Raw genomic sequence first — 18,502 nt, 5'->3', positions numbered from 1 at the left:
ATACAAGTGAGGTTGTTTGTTTCCCACCCTCCATGCAAAATATCTCTAGCTATAGGAAAATATTACCTTACTAGGAAACAGGCTGTGTGTATGTCCTTGAGTTTGTCAGCCTACTTCATAGCTTGACAATTTTTCTTTTTTTCGCCCTTCTAAAGCCTATCCAGGCTCATGGGCCCAGTTTCCCGGTTTCTATGGCATATGTGTCCTTCCCACCCACCAGCTGGACAGGACGCCAGTCCATCGCAGCTTTATTCAAGAAACAGGAAGAAAGAGTGAGAGAAAGTTGGGGCAAAAGAGTACAACAGAGGTCGCCACCACTCCCTGCCAGAGCCTCGTGGAGCTTTAGGTGTTTTCGCTCAATAAACACAAACAACGCCCGCTCTGGGAATTGAAACCGCGAGTCCGCTGCCCTAACCACTGGGCCATTGCGCCTGCAGCTTGACAATTGGTGTTCATTGAAAGAGAGACTAAGAAGAGAGCTGAAGTGAGAGACCAAAGCCTGAAATGGTTAAAAAAAAAGATTAAGATATTTTCTTCATGTGGAGTAACCTGTTGTCATGTGAATGGCCCCAGATAAATCACATTGTTTAAAAACATGTTTATAAGCAAAAAGGGGGAAAGTAACAACTACTAAAGCCATAGAAACCACTTGGCACACACACACACACACACACACACACACACTGTTATTTAGGTTATACGATTTAAAAGAAATGTTGTCTGTTTATCATTCTCGTCTCCACTCATCTGTGACTGAGCAATAAACAAAGGCTTAAGACCACAAACTGTCCTGTTTTTGTTTTTCTTTATTGTGTTTTTCTTTTGTTTTTTTAGGCATAGGGAATCTTGATTCACATGTGTCCTTCCATTTTTAGTGATTAATGTACAAGCTCTTTTGTTAATTTCAAGGTGATTGCTTTACTTGTTTTATTCATTGGACTGCGACCTTACTGGGGCACCACCTTGTAGGGTTTAGCTGAACAAATCAACCCCGTTGTTTATTAAGCTTGGTAATTATTCTGTCAGTAACCTTTCGTTGAACCTCTAAGTTACAGACATAAACAAATGACACAAGTTGTTAAATCATCATCATCATCATTTAATGTCCATCTTCTATGCTGGCATGGGTTGGACGGTTTGACAGGAGCTGGCAAGCGAGAGAGTTGCACCAGTTGTCTGTTTTAGCAGGGTTTCTATGGTTGGATGCCCTCCCTAAAGCCATCCACTCTGCAGAATTTGCTGGGCACTTTCCATATGGCACCAGTGCAGGTGCTTTTTTACATGGCAAAATGGTGAGGGATAAACACAGCACAAAGACAAACACACATGAGGGGCTTCTTTCTATGTTCATAATTAAATCAATATTTTAATGATTAGACAGAGGTCCAATAGAATAGCTCTCAGAAATTGACTATGTACAAATTCGTTCTTCACAACTCCTGAAACTGTTTTCTGGCAAGGATGGGGAGGGAGTCAGGAAATTTTCATACAGCTGGAGGCTCCAATCGAAACGGGGGATCCGAAATGGTGAGGTTCAAAAACGCTGTTATAGATTATGCCTAACCAAAAACGATCATTTACATCATCCAAACAGACCGGGTGAAACTGGGCTTAGCTGCTTGTATATATATAATAATGGATTCTTTTGTATATTGTATGTTGCACAAATGTTATTCTTCTTACATTATCCTCATCTTGTTTGTTGTTAACACAATGTTTCAGCTGATATACCTTCCAGCTTTCATCAGGTGTCTTGAGGAAATTTCAAACTTAGGTTCTCATTACTAAGGTATTTTTTGATGATGATGATATTATTATTATTATTATTATTATTATTATTCAGGTCACTGCTTGGAATTAAATTCGGAATCTTGAGGTTAGTAGCCCATGCTCTTAACCACTATGCCATATGCCTGTAGGCATAGTGACCTGAATAATAATAATGATAATAATATCAAAAAATACCTTTGGAATGAGAACCCAGGTTCAAAATTTCCCCAAGGCACCCGATGAAGGCTGGAGTGTATATCAGCAGAAACGTTGTATTAACAACAAACAAGATGAGGACAAATATCCGTCAAATGTAAATAATGTACATAATTCCTCATCTCTTAAATATAGAACTGTAATTCTTTTTCCCCAAATAAACTGCACTTCATATTCGAAGTTCTGATGATGCTATAGAATGTTATTCAAGCACTTCAAGCTAATGAAGTCCAAAACATCACCATTGTTTTTCGTGTGTCATCTCTTTTTCTTATTGCTGCTCTATACTCATCTAACTCTTTGTTCTGAAATATACATGTATTGAGTTCTACACCAGGTTAGTAATATCACAGTGCCTAGGTGAAATATGTGTGTGTGTGTATTGTGGGTAATATAATATACAATGTAAGTGCAATAAGTGCTCGGGTCAAATTTGTGCCTCAACACCAGCTTTAAATGCAGGGAAGAGGATTGGTCGTAGGCAATGTATAGATTGAGCTGACATTTGTGTAACAGAACAAAAGTCATAAGCTGACAATAGCTATCAGATCAGATTATAACATATTTATTCTTAAACAACAGATAAAGGAAAGCAATACAAGGAGTATTTATAGCCGGAGGTCAAGGAAAGTCACGACTGTGGCAAGTTCTTAATAATTGCAATGTAAACAGGTGGAGGTTAAAGCATGGAGGTAGTCCAAAGTGCTGATATCACATAGTTTGGTTGGTGACGCTATTCATTTCCCGACCAAACTATGCTGTACCAGCATTATTGATTTCTGTTCTGCCTGTTTGCATGGCAACTATTGAGAACTTGTCATGATTGAGACTTTTCTTGACCTCCTACTCCTTTTGTTTGCAGGATGGTGGACTGGAACAATGTGAAATAAAGTGTCTTTCTCAAGGATGCAATGTACTGCTGGGAATTGAACTCATGAGTGTTTGATAATGAGCTGAACATCCTAAATACTGAGCCACATGCCTCCATGTGTTTCTGAATATTCTGTCTGAAAGAAAATAAAGAAAAGTAGATTCGTAGCATGTATGCTTTTAATCATAGGCTTATCTAGTCAAAGCTGACCCGGGGCTAAAAAACAAATGCCCCAGGATATAATTATTATTTCTATTGTTGGCACAAAGCCTGAAATTTTGGGGGAAGGGATAAGTTGATTACATCGACCCCCACCAGTGCTCAACTGGTAGTTATTTTATCGACTCCGAAGGGACAAAATATAGTCAACATGGTGGAATTTAAACTCGGAATGTGAAGAAAGGATGAAAATCCGTTAAGCGTTTTGTCCAGCTTGCTAACAATTCTACCAGCTCATCACAAAATCTAGAAAATATTGATTTCAAATTTTGGCACAAGGCCAGCAAATTCGAGAGACGGGGTAAGACAATTACATCGACCCTAGTACTCAACTGGTTCTTATTTTATCAACCCTGAAAGGATGAAAGGCAAAGTCGACTTCAGCAGAATTTGAACTCAGAACGTGAAGATGACTGAAAAATATTACAATGTAATTTGCGTATTATGAAACTGTATGTAACTATAAATGTAAGCTATGTTAGGTAGCTAATCATCATCATCATTGTCATTTAATGTCTGTTGTCCATGCTGGCATGGGTTAGATGGTTTGACCAAGGCTAACAAGCTGGAGGGCTGCACCAGACTCCAGTTTGATATAGCATGGTCTTCTATGGCTGGATGCCTTTCCTAATGCCCACCACTTTGAGAGTGTTATGGGTGCTTTTGCGTGCCACCAGCACAGGTGCAATTTATGTGACACTGGTATCTGCCACAACTGTGATTTTGCTCAGCTTGATTGGTCTTCTTTTCAACCACGACATAATGCCAAAGGTCTCGGTTATTTCCTCCATGAGGCCCAGTACTCGAAAGGAACTCAACCACTTTGCCTCTGTGAGGCCCAACACTCAAAAGGAACTCAGCCACTTTGCCTTCATGAGGCAAAAGAAACTCAGTCACAATGTCATTCTAAAAATAAATAATCACATCATTGATGTCTCAAAGCTATGAGATAGTGCTTAATTAATGCAAAACAATATGAATAAATAAACATTACATTTGACAGAATAATCTGGATACTAAAGAGATGTAAGGTTTAGTTGAACAAATTGATCCCCAGTTCTTGATTTTTGAGCCTGCTATTGCACTTGGCTAATGGTTAGGGTGCTGCACCATGATCGTAAGTTCATGATTTTGATTCATAGACTGGTCTATGCATTGTTCTTGTACAAAACACTTCATTTCACATTGCTTCAGTCTGCTCAGTTGGCAAAGATGAGTTACCCTGGGATGGACTCATGTCCCATCCAGGAGACAATGTATATGTCACAGAAACCAGGAAGCTGGTCTTATGAATCTGTATGACTTGCGAAGGGAGTTTTGTCCCCGTCACTTTTTTTCCCCCACTGTTCTCTTTTACTGAATCATTAAGCTGTGGAGACAGAAATAAACCCACACCAATTGTCAAGCAGTGAGTGAGGACACACAGACACACACACACACACACACACACACACAAACACGATGGTTTCCCACACAGTTTATGTCTACCACATTCACTCACAAGCATTGCCCAACCTGGGGCTTTAGTAGCAGCCACCTACCTGAGGTTCCGTGCAACGGGATTAAACCCAAACCACATGGTTGCAAAGTGAGCTTTTTAGCCACACAGCCATGCCTACCAACAATATTTTTTTTCTCTTTTCTTTTAACATTTTGAACCTTTATTGCCAAACTGCTAAATGGTATGGACATTCTGTGTTCCAATCAATAAAGACTTTGTAATTCCATTAATGTTCTATATCACTTAACTCATCAATCAGGGAGTGGTTTCTTTTCTCACATCAGCAGTTCTTCATGTTTTCATTACATTAATAAAAACGATTTTCTAATACAGGCACAGGCATGACTGTGCGGTTAAGAACCTCGCATTGTAACGACATCGTTTTGGGTTCAGTCCCACTCCACATCACCTTTGACAACTGTCTCTTCCATTATAGTTGCTGAGACCTCCTTCGGTCGTAACTGACCATGGGATTGCACCTAGAAAGTTACCCTCCGAGGCACAAGTCCGGGCAAGGTTGTTTATGGAGGACTAGCAGTCACCCAAGCATACCGGCCTCCCCTCTCCACACCACCAGTGTTATCCAAAGGAAAGGCAAAGGGGCCGATACAGCTTGGCACCTGTGACGTCGCAACTCATTTCTACAGTTGAGTAAACTGGAGCAACGTGAAATAAAGTGTCTTGCTCAAGAACACAACACACAGCCCGGTCCGGGATCTGAACCAACCACATGGTTCTAGGTTCAGTCCCACTGCATGGCACCTTGGGCAAGTGTCTTCTACTATAGCCTCGGGCTGACCAAAGCCTTACGAGTGGATTTAGTAGACAGAAACTAAAAGAAGCCTGTTTGTATGTATGTATGTATGTGTATATATATATATATATATATATATATATATATATATATATATATATATACTAGCAGAGATACCCAGCGTTGCCTGTGTTACATGCAATTGAAAATTGAGACTTTTCTGTTATATTTTCTGTAAGGAACTGGAATACTTATGATTCGAATTTCATCAAAATTGCACATGAGGGTTCTTTCCCTCTTTTCACACCCTAAAAAAATTCTAATCATGAGACATATATCCCATACTATTGATCTTTATGCGCATATTCCAAAATTTCAGTCTTCTGGAACCTGTAAAAAAGATTTTGCTTCTGCAAAATGGAGCTCATGGAGCTCTAAAATGTGGGAATGAAGGCCCCTATTGGGGGTGGGGGTGTTAATGTCAACCAGAGAAGTTGAATTGTTGGGAATGTTTTTACTTGGGTCTTATAGTATGCCTGTATATATGTGAGAGTATAGTCTCACTTTAATAGTTTCAGTATGAAATTGAAAATATTAAAGTGAAAATATTTGAAATTACAGTAGCAACATGTTATTGTTTCACTTTTGACAGGTAATACTGAAATAGTGGAATAGTTTCAGTGTTAGAGTGAAAGTATCTGACATTACAGTTGAGTGATGTTATTGTTTCATTTTTGACACATAATACTGAAATAGTGGAGGAGATAAGATATTGTTGTGGGCTCGAACTATGCAGGAAGTTAAAATTTTTTTTGGCCTAAGACACTACATGGACCTTAAAAGAATTTTGCTCCTGAAAAATGGAGCTGAAAATTGTGGGAGTTAAAGCCCCTATTGGTGATGGGTGTATTAATGTCAACCAGAGAAGTTTAATTGTTGGGAATCTTTTTAACTTGTGTGTAATATGTATTGTTTGAATTTCTTTAAAATGACTAAATTGTGGGTGTGAAGTCCCCATGAAGGGGTCTTTGTAACTTCTAAGAAGAAAAAATTTTAGAAATATTACTTTATTTGTGTGTAATCTGTATGGTTAAAATTTCATCAACATCAAAAATATATGAATTTTCATGGGGGTTATGGCCATTATGCATAGAATATAATTTCCAAATTTCTTAAAGATCCATTCAATACTTTTGACGTAGTTTTGGATAAGAAAACAAATGACTAATGTGTGTGTTTGTGTGCATATATATGTGTGTGTGTGTATGGGTGTATATATGTATAGATATCTGTATGCATTTATATATGTGTACATATTAGATGTACACCTATATATATACATCTACACATATGTATACATATACATGTATGCATATAGATCTATATCTATGTATATATCTATACATATACGTGTACATATACATGTATATGTATACATATACATCTCTCTCTCTCTTTCTCTCTCTCTCTCTCTCTCTTTTTCTCTCTCTCTCTCTCTCTCTCTCTCTCTCTCTCTATATATATATATATATATATATATATATATATATATACATACACACACACCATTAAAGTGAAACTATCTGTCATTACAGTATCAAAATGTGATTGTTTCAGTTAGTGGAATAGTTTCATTTTTAAAGTGAAAGTATTTGACATGAGTGTTTTTGTTTCACTTTTAACACGTAATACTTAAATAGTGGAGGAGATATGATGTTGCTGTGGGCTCGAACTATGCAAGAAGTTAAAAAATTTTTTTGACTAAAACACAACCGGAACCCTAAGTAAGACATGTGTAAAATTTGAATGAAATTGGTTGTGTAGTTCTCGAGTTTTAGGGAAACACACAGACAGACAGACAGACATTCTCATTTTTATATATATATATATATATATATATATATATACACACATACATACATACACATGTGTATGTTTGTGTGTCTGTGTTTGTCTCCCCACCGATTAACTACCGATGCTGCTGTGTTTACATCCCTGTAACTTAGCAGTTCAGAAAAAGAGACTGACAGAATAAATACTAGGCTAACTAAGAATAAGTCCTGGGGTCGATTTGTTTGACTAAAGGTGGTGCTCCAGCAAAGCTGCAATCAAAATGACTGAAACGAGTAAAAGAATGAAAGAATATATATGGAGGGGGGGAGTAGCCGAGAAGAAAAGATGGTGATGGTACCCTCAAGGCACAAGAAGGTGAGCATAAGAGGGATACAAAGAATGGATTGTGAGGGTGGGCAGTTTGAGAAGAGTGTAAAAGAGGGAGTGACAGATGTTTGGAGACAGGGGGTGGGGGTACAGGTGACTGTAGTAAGTGATGAACAAAGATGGTGGTGCAGTTGGATGGAAAATAGCTGAATGGAAACTACAGTGCTGGTGATGGGACACAAGTTTTTGATTCCTCGTCTGATTTGCTGATAAACTGCCAACTCAGTTGCACACCTGTGAAAATACCTGCAGACTAATCCAAATGTTGCGAGTTCAATTTTTGTCACAGTCATTGAACAAGACTTATTTTATTTCATTATTAACGCAAGATGTAACATTTTTACTTCGTGGTTGAGCAATTAATGATTAGAATAGTATCCATTCAAAAATGATTATGTCATCTACAAACTCCATGGAATATATCATCATTTATTGAATCAATGGGATTTTATTTATGTAACAGTCAATGTGAGGCCAAAAATCAATATGTCTATCCATCATTTCTATCTGATTTCCATTGATTTACTTATTTACTTTTACAGCAGAATATATATTGTTGTAGTTACATTAAGGACAACTGACCACGTGGCCAGAAGTCCAGGTCTTACTGTCTGTTTATCGTTTTATATTTTACTTGTTTCAGTCATTGGACTGTGGTCATGTTGGAGCACCACCTTGAAGGGTTTTTGTCAAAAACTTCAACCCCAATTCTTATGTTTTTTTGTGCTTGTGTATATGTACATGTGTATATATGTATGTGTTTTTGGTTTGTCACCCACCACAACTTGACAGCTGGAGTTCATTTGTTTCTGTCTCTGTTACTTAGCGGCTCAGCAAAAGAGACCAATACAATAAATACCATATTTAGAATGCATACTGGGATCAATTTGTTCAGCTAAACCCTTCAAAGCAGTGCTCCAGCATGGCTGCATGCCAACAACAAATAAAGGTAAAAGATATCTTGCAAACATAGGAAAATAATTGTAGAATTCTTGTTTATTCTAAAGATTTAAATCTACTCACTTTATAATACTTTCTTGCATAATCATTTCTTTTCTTTATTTTTTTTTTTTACAGAACGAGCAAAAGTATTTTGAAGACTATGCTTACCATTTTCTTGATATTTACAAAAATGTGCTGAAATCTGAATTTCATGATTCATCTAATGCTGAGTAAGTTGGTTTACTTTAAATTCTTCAAATTCTGTTCTGTACAGGGCTGATTTATTTTTAATAATGAACTCTGTTTGTGTGTGTGTGTATAGATAAGAAAATGGAGGAAATTAACAATAAAAAGTATGTCTTTTGCACTAGGAAGCCATTATTTAATTAGTTAAGAAAGGAGACGGAAAACTGAAAGAAGCCTGTTGTTTATATCTGTGTGTGTGTGTCTGTTTATCTGTATTTGTTTGTATCGTTGCTTGATAACTGGTGTTGGTGTGTTTACATCACCTGTAACTTAGTGGTTTGGCAAAAGACACCGATAGAAAAAGTACCAGGCTTGAAAAAAAAATAAGGCCTGGTGGGGGTCGATTCTTTTGACTGAACATTCTTCAAGGCAGTGCCCCAGCATGGCCACATTCTAATGACTGAAACAAGCAAAAGATAAAAGATAAGACATTAAGGAAATAGTACAAGGTATGTGTAAGGTAGATAAAACTGTAGGTCATTGTTGGAAGCAACAGCTGGAATGTATTGTAAGCTCACTGTGACTAAAATCCTTGCTGTGGTGTCCAACGACTTGAGAGATTAACTGAAAGGAAGGGAAATGGTGTTAGTGTGACGACCAGGGTGCTTTAGGGTGTTTAAACTTTGTATTTGAGGTGAAAGTGTGGCTGTGTGGGTCAGAAATTTGCTATGCGACCACATGATTTCAGGTTCAGTCCCGCTGTGTGGCACTTTGGGAAAGTGTCTCCCATTGTAGTTCCAGGCCGACCAAAACCTTCTGAGTGGATTTTTTAGATGGAAACTGAGAGAAGCCTGTCATACATGCTGGAATGATATGTTGGCATAATGATGGTCACCATCATTATCGTTTTATGTCCATTATCCATGACATGGGTGGGATGGTTTGACATGGAGCTGGCCAGCCAAGGGGTTGTCCAGGCCCCCAATTGTTTTTTGTGATATGGTTTCTATGGCTGGATAGCCTTCCTAACACCAACTGCTTTACAGTGTGCTGGGTGCATTTTACATGGCACTAGCATAAGTGCCTCCTGTACAGCATTGGCACAAATGCTTTTTACAAGGCACTGGCACCTGTAAAGGACAAGTTTGTATGTATGGAGAACTGATTTTAGGTAGCTTGGAATGTCTTCTCAAATACAGCAAATCGCCACGACTCCTGGTTTCTTCAGTGAGGCTCAGTGTCTGAAGATCCTTTATCTCTGAAGATCCTTTCTCATCACTTCATCCCATGTCTTCCTGAGTCTATCCCTTCCACAAGCTTCCTCCAAAATTAGAGCTTACAAACTTTCCAGAAAGTTAGACCGTACTTGCATTTGGGAAGATAGATTATATATATAAACTTGTACATCATAGAAATAATGATACGGAGCTGCAATAATAAAGATTTTTTACAGTGGTGGAGCATGGAGCATGGCGCTTGAGCATGCAGACCGCACAGAATGACCCCCTTATATAGGTGTACTTGCTGTAGCCATAGCTGAATGTATGTTAGTTAAGACCCACTCTGTACCACTGGATTTTTTATGGAAAAATCTGAAACGAGCGACCAAACTTCTTTCATCACTGTCTCTCGTTGATTCACTCTACAATCAATCGTTTGTTTTTAAGTGGCTTCATCTCACATGTCCTACATAACTGTACCAAACGACTACACAATATATATATATATATACATATATATATATATATTTTATTTATATATTTATTATATTATTGACAATGACTTTGAAGTTTTGTGGCTGGTGGCTTGTTCAAACACTTCATGCTTTGAAGTATGTTAAAGCCTAAACACGTATTGAATGTTCTATCCAGTCAGTGTTTATACCCTATATATTTCAGACACTTATCTTTAATTATACAGCCTTAAAGTAATAATAACAATAATAAAGTAATAATAATAATGATAATAATAATAATAACAACAACAACAACAACAATAATGATTTATTATTATTATTATTTTTTATTTTTATTTTTGTTTTACTTCCCTTTTTAGTGTTTTATTATCGTGTGTTTTTCTGTAACTGCAACAGCGTGGAACAGTTTTCAGAAAACGTTGACCTCTTACATATTGTCAGAACAGTTGCTCATGCAATGGCTTTTAAGTGTTAGATTATCCATATCGTGATGTCTTGTTATTGTCTTCAGTTTGATTGATGTCACGTTTAAAAGTAGGGATGGCTGTGGAGGTGAGACATTGATTTACTGACTGCATGGTTTTGAGTTCAATCCTACTGCTTACCACTCCTGGCAAAGTGTCTTTTACTGAAGCTGTTGGTAAACCCAGGCCTTCTCAGTGGATCTGGTAAATGAAAGCAGAAAGAAGCTCATCATTGTGTGTGTGTGTGTGTGTGCATGTGTGTAGATGAAAGCAAAAAGAAGCCTGTCATATATGTGTGCGTGGCTATATATGTGCGTGTGTGTATGAACACACACACACATATACATATGTGTCTATGTTTGTCATCCCACCACCATCACTGCTTGAAAACTGCTGTTGTTTTGTTTATATCTCCGTAACTTAGTGGTTTGGCAAAAGTAACCAATAGAATAAGTTCCAGACTTAATATATATAAACATATGTAACTACATGTGGATCGTTGGCGATTCTTTTTTTCCCTTCTTCCTTTTCTCTTGAACTTTCTTCTGTCTCCTGTTTCTGAAGAAGAGCTTTGCTTGAAACATAAAACACCCTTTCTTTCCATGCCTGAGTGTCTGTTAATATTTTGCATGTTCCACGTCCTTGCGTTCTTATTCTTTGCGTGTCTTTTTTCTTCATTTTTTGGGGATTATGGCAGCATTCAACAACTTAATTAAAGAGACCGTCCAGAAGAGTTGTAGGAGATTCCGAAGTCATCTGGAGGCTGTGGTTGAAGCCAATGGCGATTTTATTGAATAAATTTACTCTTTAGCATTTCAAGAGATTTTTATGTAATTTTGGTAAATATATTTGTTAAAATGAGATGTCAGTGTTATTTTCATTGTTTTTGCGTGATTTAGATGACAATTTATTCACTGCATCCTGTATATATATATATATATATATATATATATATATGTGTGTGTACTGAGATCAATTTGTTTGGATAAAGGTCCTTCAAGGTGATGCTCCAGCATGGCCGCTATCCAATGACTGAAACAAGCAAAAGATAAGAGTGATTATCCAGATTCAGTGCTAACTATTCTGAATTCCTTTACCATGAAAATCAATAAAATATATGCGAGTAAGAGACTTACAAAAATTAATTAATTCTCTCCGCCACCTACTTTTCAATACCCTTCTGAAAAATTAACTTTGCAGCTCGTTAAAAAGTAAAAAGCATTCCAATGACATCAGCGATGAAATATAGTTAGTTTCATCACTTGTTTTGCTTGTGAAAATTCTAATTTTATTCACCCCACCCCCCAATGCGGGGGTTCTTTCTGTTTGGTTGCTAATTATTTTAACAGTGTTCATATTTAGTACAGAAAATGATTAATTTAAAATATTCATAATTTAACCCTCTTCTTCACCAAATTAAAATATTTAAAAAATTATTTCAAAAATGGTTTTAACATTGGTGCACAGCTGTGTGGTAAGAAGCTTGCTTCCCAACTACGTGGTCCTGGGTTCAGTCCCACTGTGTGGCACCTTGGGCAAGTGTCTTCTACTATAATCTCAGGCTGACCAAAATCTTGTGAGTTGATTTGATGGATGGAAACTGAAAGAAATCCCGTCTTACATGTGTGTGTGCGTGTGGGGGTGGGTGGTCTCTGTCTTTGTCCTCCACTACTGCTCTACAACCAGTGTTGGTGTGTTTACATCCCTACAAAAGAGACGGATAAAATAAATATCAGGCTTAAGAATAATAGATACTGGCGTTGATTCATTTGACTAGAAGTTATTCAGTGGAGTGCCCCAGCATGGCTGCAGTCTAATGACTGAAACAAGTAAAAGTAAAAGAAAACTGTGTTCATGTTTTGTACCGAAAATGATTGGTATAAAACAATCATAAGTGACCCCCCCCCCCCACTACCACCATCTCTCACTCTCTTTCTCTCTGTTTCACTCTCTCTCTCTTTCACACTATCTCCCCACATTCATCCACACAAGACATTAAAATATAATAACAAACAACCAATTAATAGTTGAGCAGACGACTGACATTTCTGACTTCTTCTGTCTCTGCAGTCGTAGCAATTGTAATTATAGTAGTGGTGAAAGTGGTGGTGATGGTGATAGCAGTGGTGGTAGTAGTAGTAGTAGTTGTAGTTTCATATCATCACTTCGTTATCCGTTTTACTATGCTAGCATGGACTGGATGAGTCTTGCTATCTGGCTAATACTTGCAATCATTGCTATGAGGCAAATGCACACAGGCATGCACACACACACACACAAGCTCAGGCACACACTCATGCACGCACACACACATGCACACACACACACACACCAAGCAAACCCAAATGTGTTGTAGAAATGCCATGTTTGTTTGGCACATTTCTTTTTTTTTATGCTTGGATCCTTTTTCCTATCTCCAACCGTTTTCTAAACATGGTGATTGAGTGTCTTTTATTCTGCTGCTGGCACTGGAGAAGATGCCAACAGCAGCACTAGCAAGTCTGCTCAACTCCGTATCAATGATTATATTTAGAGCTGCTGTTCTTTTAGACCATTTTTTTTCTCCATCTTAGCAGTGACACTCTCTTCTTTACATTATGAATACTGAATATGGGAATTGGTAGTAAACATTAATGGGCGCTGAGGGCCTTCACTTCTATCATCATCATCAACATTTAATGTCTGCTTTCCATGCTAGCATGGGTTGGACGATTTGAGTGGGGACTGGCGAACCAGATAGCTACACCAGGCACCAATCTGATCTGGCAAGGTTTCTACAGCTGGATGCCCTTCCTAACGTCAACCACTCCAAGAGTGTAGTGGGTGCTTTTTATGTGCCACCGGCATGAGGGCCAGTCTGGCGGTACTGGCAACGGCCAAAGTGAAGTTTGTTTATTCACTCCATTTATTCACTCACATGATTTAATTATAACGAGGTTGATCATTGTTAATAACATACCAGTTTCATTTATGTCAAATGATAGCTGCCAGTCACTTTGTTTGGTCGCTGCAGTATCATTTTTTTCAGTGTCATGGCCTCTTTGTCATCAAGATATATTTGGTTTAATTAAGAATTACATTTTCTGCTGTTGTTTTTGTTCAGTAATGTTTTTGTTGCTCATTTCCGTGTTGTTGTTGAACTATTTTTGTGTTCTTATTTTTAGTTATGTGTGTGTGGGGCATGGGTGGGTATGGCTATATTAGACTGTTTACAATGTTTGTTGTTGCCGTCTTAACCACAACACAAAAACAATTCTTAATTGTACCCCAAAATATCCTTGACAACAAACAAGATGGATGCAGGACATAAAGATATAAAAATGTCTTTCCACAGCTGTCGAGAAAGTTAGTGATGCCTGCTGCAGTTTGACAAAGTGAAAATGGCATGCTATTCCAACAGAGATCACCGTAATAAGCTTTTGTTTTCATCAGTTTTTTCAGAGGAAGAACTAATTAAAACTAATTAAAGATTTAAATTTCATTGACTACTGAGTTTTTTTTCTGCTGGTTGGTTTTAATTTTTATGGTAAAATTAATACAGATTTAAAGTAAATTAGTGGACAATAAACAATTTAAATCTGGAACAAAGATAAAAGTACATAATCAATCTGTAGAAGATTAAAATGATTGACCAGTGGCTATTTTATATTAGTGTAAACCTCATTGTAAAGTTAATCCTTTAATTGGTGGACTTAGAATGTGAAAGTCCTGCCCCCTCCCACCTCTTCAGTGACTACTTTCGTTTGGTAATACTGTCATTATTAAATTCTTTGTTCGTTATTGTAATCTGGTAAATGTAAGCGCATGGCCTACTGCTTAGAATATTGCACTCACAATCACAAGATTGTGATTTCAATTCTCCGACTGGGTAGTGTGTTGTGTTCTTGAGCAAAACATTTTGCTTCACTTCAGCCCAGTCCTCTTGGGTGTAAATGAATAACTCTGCGATGGACTGACATCCCGTTCTGTGGAGGATGCTGTGATCTTGGTCATTTATACACCATGGGTGGAGGCAGGGTGGCCAAGTGGCTAAGGTATTTGGCTTACAATCATGAAGTCATGAGCTCAATTCCTGACAGTGCCTCATGCTGTCCTTGAGCAAGACACTTTATTTCACGTTGCTCCAGTCAACTCAGCTGGCAAAAATAAGTTGTACCCATATTTCAAAGGGCCAATCTTGTTACATTTTGATTTAAACTGAATCTCCTTGAGAACTATGTTAAGGGTACACATGTCTGTGGAGTGCTCAGCCACTTGCACATTAATTTCACAAGCAGGCTGTTCTATTGATCGGATCAACTGGAACTCTTGTCACAATCAACAGAGTGCCAGTTTATACACCATGGAAACCCGGTAACTGACTCTGTGAGTTCTAGGACTCAAGACGGTAATATCCAGGGTTGATGATGATGATGACGATGATTGCTGTAGTAAATGTAAACTGATGATAATGTCATTGAATTAAAGCGCATTGCAACCAGTGATGTGTAACAGTATCTGATAGTCTGGTCAGTACTGTGATGTGTATGCATGTATTGTGTTTGTGTGTGTGTGTTACTGTCTTCTTGCCATGACTTCATGCAATAGTTGTAAACGAGTGCCATTGTCATTCAAGCTGTGTCGTTTGTTTCCAGTCTTTTGTGAAAACACATCCAGTCATTGGGAAATATTACCCTTAGTTGAAAACTGGTGAGGGTTGGTGACAGGAAGGGCATCTGGCTGTAGAAAACCTACCTCGACATATTCCCTCTGACCCATGCAGGCATGGAAAATTCAGCATTAATCCTTTGGCATTAAGATTACTCTGTTAAATATAATGTTTATTTATTCACACTGTTTTGAATTAATCCTGCATTATCTTGTAGCTTTGAGATTTTGATAATGTGATTGTTTATCTTTACAATGTAGAGCAGGTGTGAGAGGCCAGATCTAGTCAACTGGAAAAATTACGTAAAATACTTTGGTCTGATATGGTCAGTTCCGATGCTGCATGGCTAAACCAATGAAGATGATAATGATGATGACTTGTATAGATGTTGGTTTGAGATTTCAGCTGCAACTCATCACAGAACCTCAATGGTTTTCTATAAGTGATATCAGTAAATGATTTTTAAAAAAAATTATATTATTGTCTTTCGTAAAATGTTAGTAACCATTAAATAATTGTAGTATTATGACTCATTGTCCATTCCCAACTACTTTTGTCAGTTTCCAATTCAACAAAAAGAAAGACCACTTTCACTTTCTTACACGGTCTACCTTATAATTAGCTTCATTATACTGCGTAATCAATTATTATTTATATTTAAATCAGTATGAAGGAAACATTCCTCATTTTATTTCATACTGCATTCAGTTGGAGCTAGTTTTTTTTTTCTTTTTTCTATATGAGTGTTTCGTTAAGATAATAGTTGATAATTGATAATTTAATTGGTATTGTGGTTAGCACCCGACAAAGAAGTGGGGAAAAAAGGAATGTGTCATCTATACTCAGGTAGAATTATTCTGTCCATTAATAGTGAGTAGTTACCAATGTGTTTATTAACTTTTGTTTTACTTGTTTCAGTCGTTGGACTGTGGCCATGCTGGGGCACCACTTTGAAGAGTTTAGTCCAATGAATTGATCCCTGTATTTATATATCTTTTGAGTCTGGTATTCTATCAGTATTGAAAGCTGAACTGCTAAGTTACAGGAATATAAAGAAACCAGAACCAGATGTCAACACACACTATATATATGTGTGTGTGTGTGTGTATATATATAATGTATGTATGTATGTATATGTAGTCACAATGAGGATATTTAAACACCTTATAGGGATATTTTCATCTAAAATACACTGGTCTGATATATTATGTATTGAAGAGATATTTCTTCAATGAATATATTATATAGAATATTATAGAATATCATTATCGAATTAGAAAACAAAGAGATTTAATGGATACAAATTAATTTATTAATTAATTAACAATTAATAAATTATGTATCCATTAGATTGCTCTGTTTTCTAACTCGATAATATATATATATATATATATATATATATAGTGTAGTATATTGCCACTTAAGTGTGGCTGACCCCTAGGGGTGGATGCTACTGTTGCTTTTAGCCCCAGGAGGACATCTCCTCCAGCTGGCTTATCGACACACGACTGTGTCCTGTTTGCCAAGGGAAGTTATCCCTCTCACCACGTTGTGTTAAAATAATTGTAGCAAATAATAAACAAATGTCCAAACGTATTCCCTCTTCCTGACTCCACTTTCTTCAATTTTATATTCACACACGTCAAATGCCCAATTTTAGGGTTCGAAGTATATAATAATACAACCTTTACTAGTGGGTTATTCTGAAGGTGGACGAGGTCTATACTGTATCCTAACATGTTCCTAATGGAATACAAATAACTATATATATATATATATATATATATATATATATATATATATATATATATATAATACAAAGAATCGAGCGAGATCGTTGCCAGTGCCCCTGGACTGGCTTGTGCGGGTGGCACATAAAAGACACCATTTCGAGCGTGGCCGTTGCCAGTACCACCTGACTGGCCTTCGTGCCGGTGGCACGTAAAAGCACCCACTACACTCTCTGAGTGGTTGGCGTTAGGAAGGGCATCCAGCTGTAGAAACTCTGCCAAATCAGACTGGAGCCTGGTGTTGCCATCCGGTTTCACCAGTCCTCAATCAAATCGTCCAACCCATGCTAGCATGGAAAGCGGACGTTAAACGATGATGATGATGATGATGATGATGAAAGAATATATATACATGTATACACACATATATGTACATACTTACATCTACATGTGTATATACATGCATATCAGGGTACAGGACGTTAGAACAATAAACTACAGACAACGGAACGAACATATAGGAAAACGGAAAGCCACTTGGAATATCCCTTCATCAGCTGTCTCTATTCTATCTAGTCGTTTCGAAGATAAGACAGGACGTACTCTAGAATAGTCTCTTCCTGAGTAGTGGATCAACCCACTACACAGAGGATTCCAAGGTGGCAAACACAAACAAAGACAGGAAAAAATGGACAGTGAAAACAACATTCAAAAGCCGTACGGCCAAACGCAAATCTGAGGTAGAACGCTAGTAGTTCGTCTTGCCTTCACAGCGGCTGGAGTGAAAAGAAAGTTGACCACAGGTCACACGAGAGCAGAGAGGATGGTGGAGGGAGGAAGTGGAACAAGGAGGAAGGGACAGAAGGGTATAGCAGTGAAGTAGAGGCCAGGACAGAGGTATAGATAGAAAGATGGAGGAAGACAGATAGATAAATAGATAGAAAGATAGATAGATAGATAGACAGATAGATAGATAGATAGATAGAAAGATAGTCACGTCAGAATAATAGTAGACTTACTTGCAAAAAAGGACGTGTGCGTTCAATAATGTAATAATACAAAGAATATATATACATGTATACACACATATATGTACATACTTACATCTACATGTGTATATACATGCATATCAGGGTACAGGACGTTAGAACAATAAACTACAGACAACGGAACGAACATATAGGAAAACGGAAAGCCACTTGGAATATCCCTTCATCAGCTGTCTCTATTCTATCTAGACGTTTCGAAGATAAGACAGAACGTACTCTAGAATAGTCTCTTCCTG

At 37.5% G+C, this 18,502-nt stretch overlaps 1 protein-coding gene across 4 annotated transcripts in view; it reads left to right on the top strand.

The window, feature by feature from the left end:
* Positions 1–18,502, top strand: part of LOC106874635 (neurobeachin-like protein 1) — a 228,537-nt gene that overhangs the window by 39,228 nt on the left and 170,807 nt on the right. For all 4 annotated transcript variants that reach the window (XM_089356297.1, XM_089356298.1, XM_089356295.1 and 1 more), the window contains exon 2: positions 8,629–8,723. In XM_089356297.1, coding sequence (XP_089212423.1) covers positions 8,629–8,723 — 95 coding nt within the window. The remainder of the gene's footprint in view (positions 1–8,628; positions 8,724–18,502) is intronic.

This window comes from Octopus bimaculoides, chromosome 8, assembly GCF_046866305.1.
Source record: "Octopus bimaculoides isolate indiv1 chromosome 8, ASM4686630v1, whole genome shotgun sequence".
NCBI classification, from domain to species: Eukaryota; Metazoa; Mollusca; class Cephalopoda; order Octopoda; family Octopodidae; genus Octopus; species Octopus bimaculoides.
The sequence above is the reverse complement of the archived record's forward strand: the minus strand, read 5'-3'. Positions and strand labels throughout refer to the sequence as shown.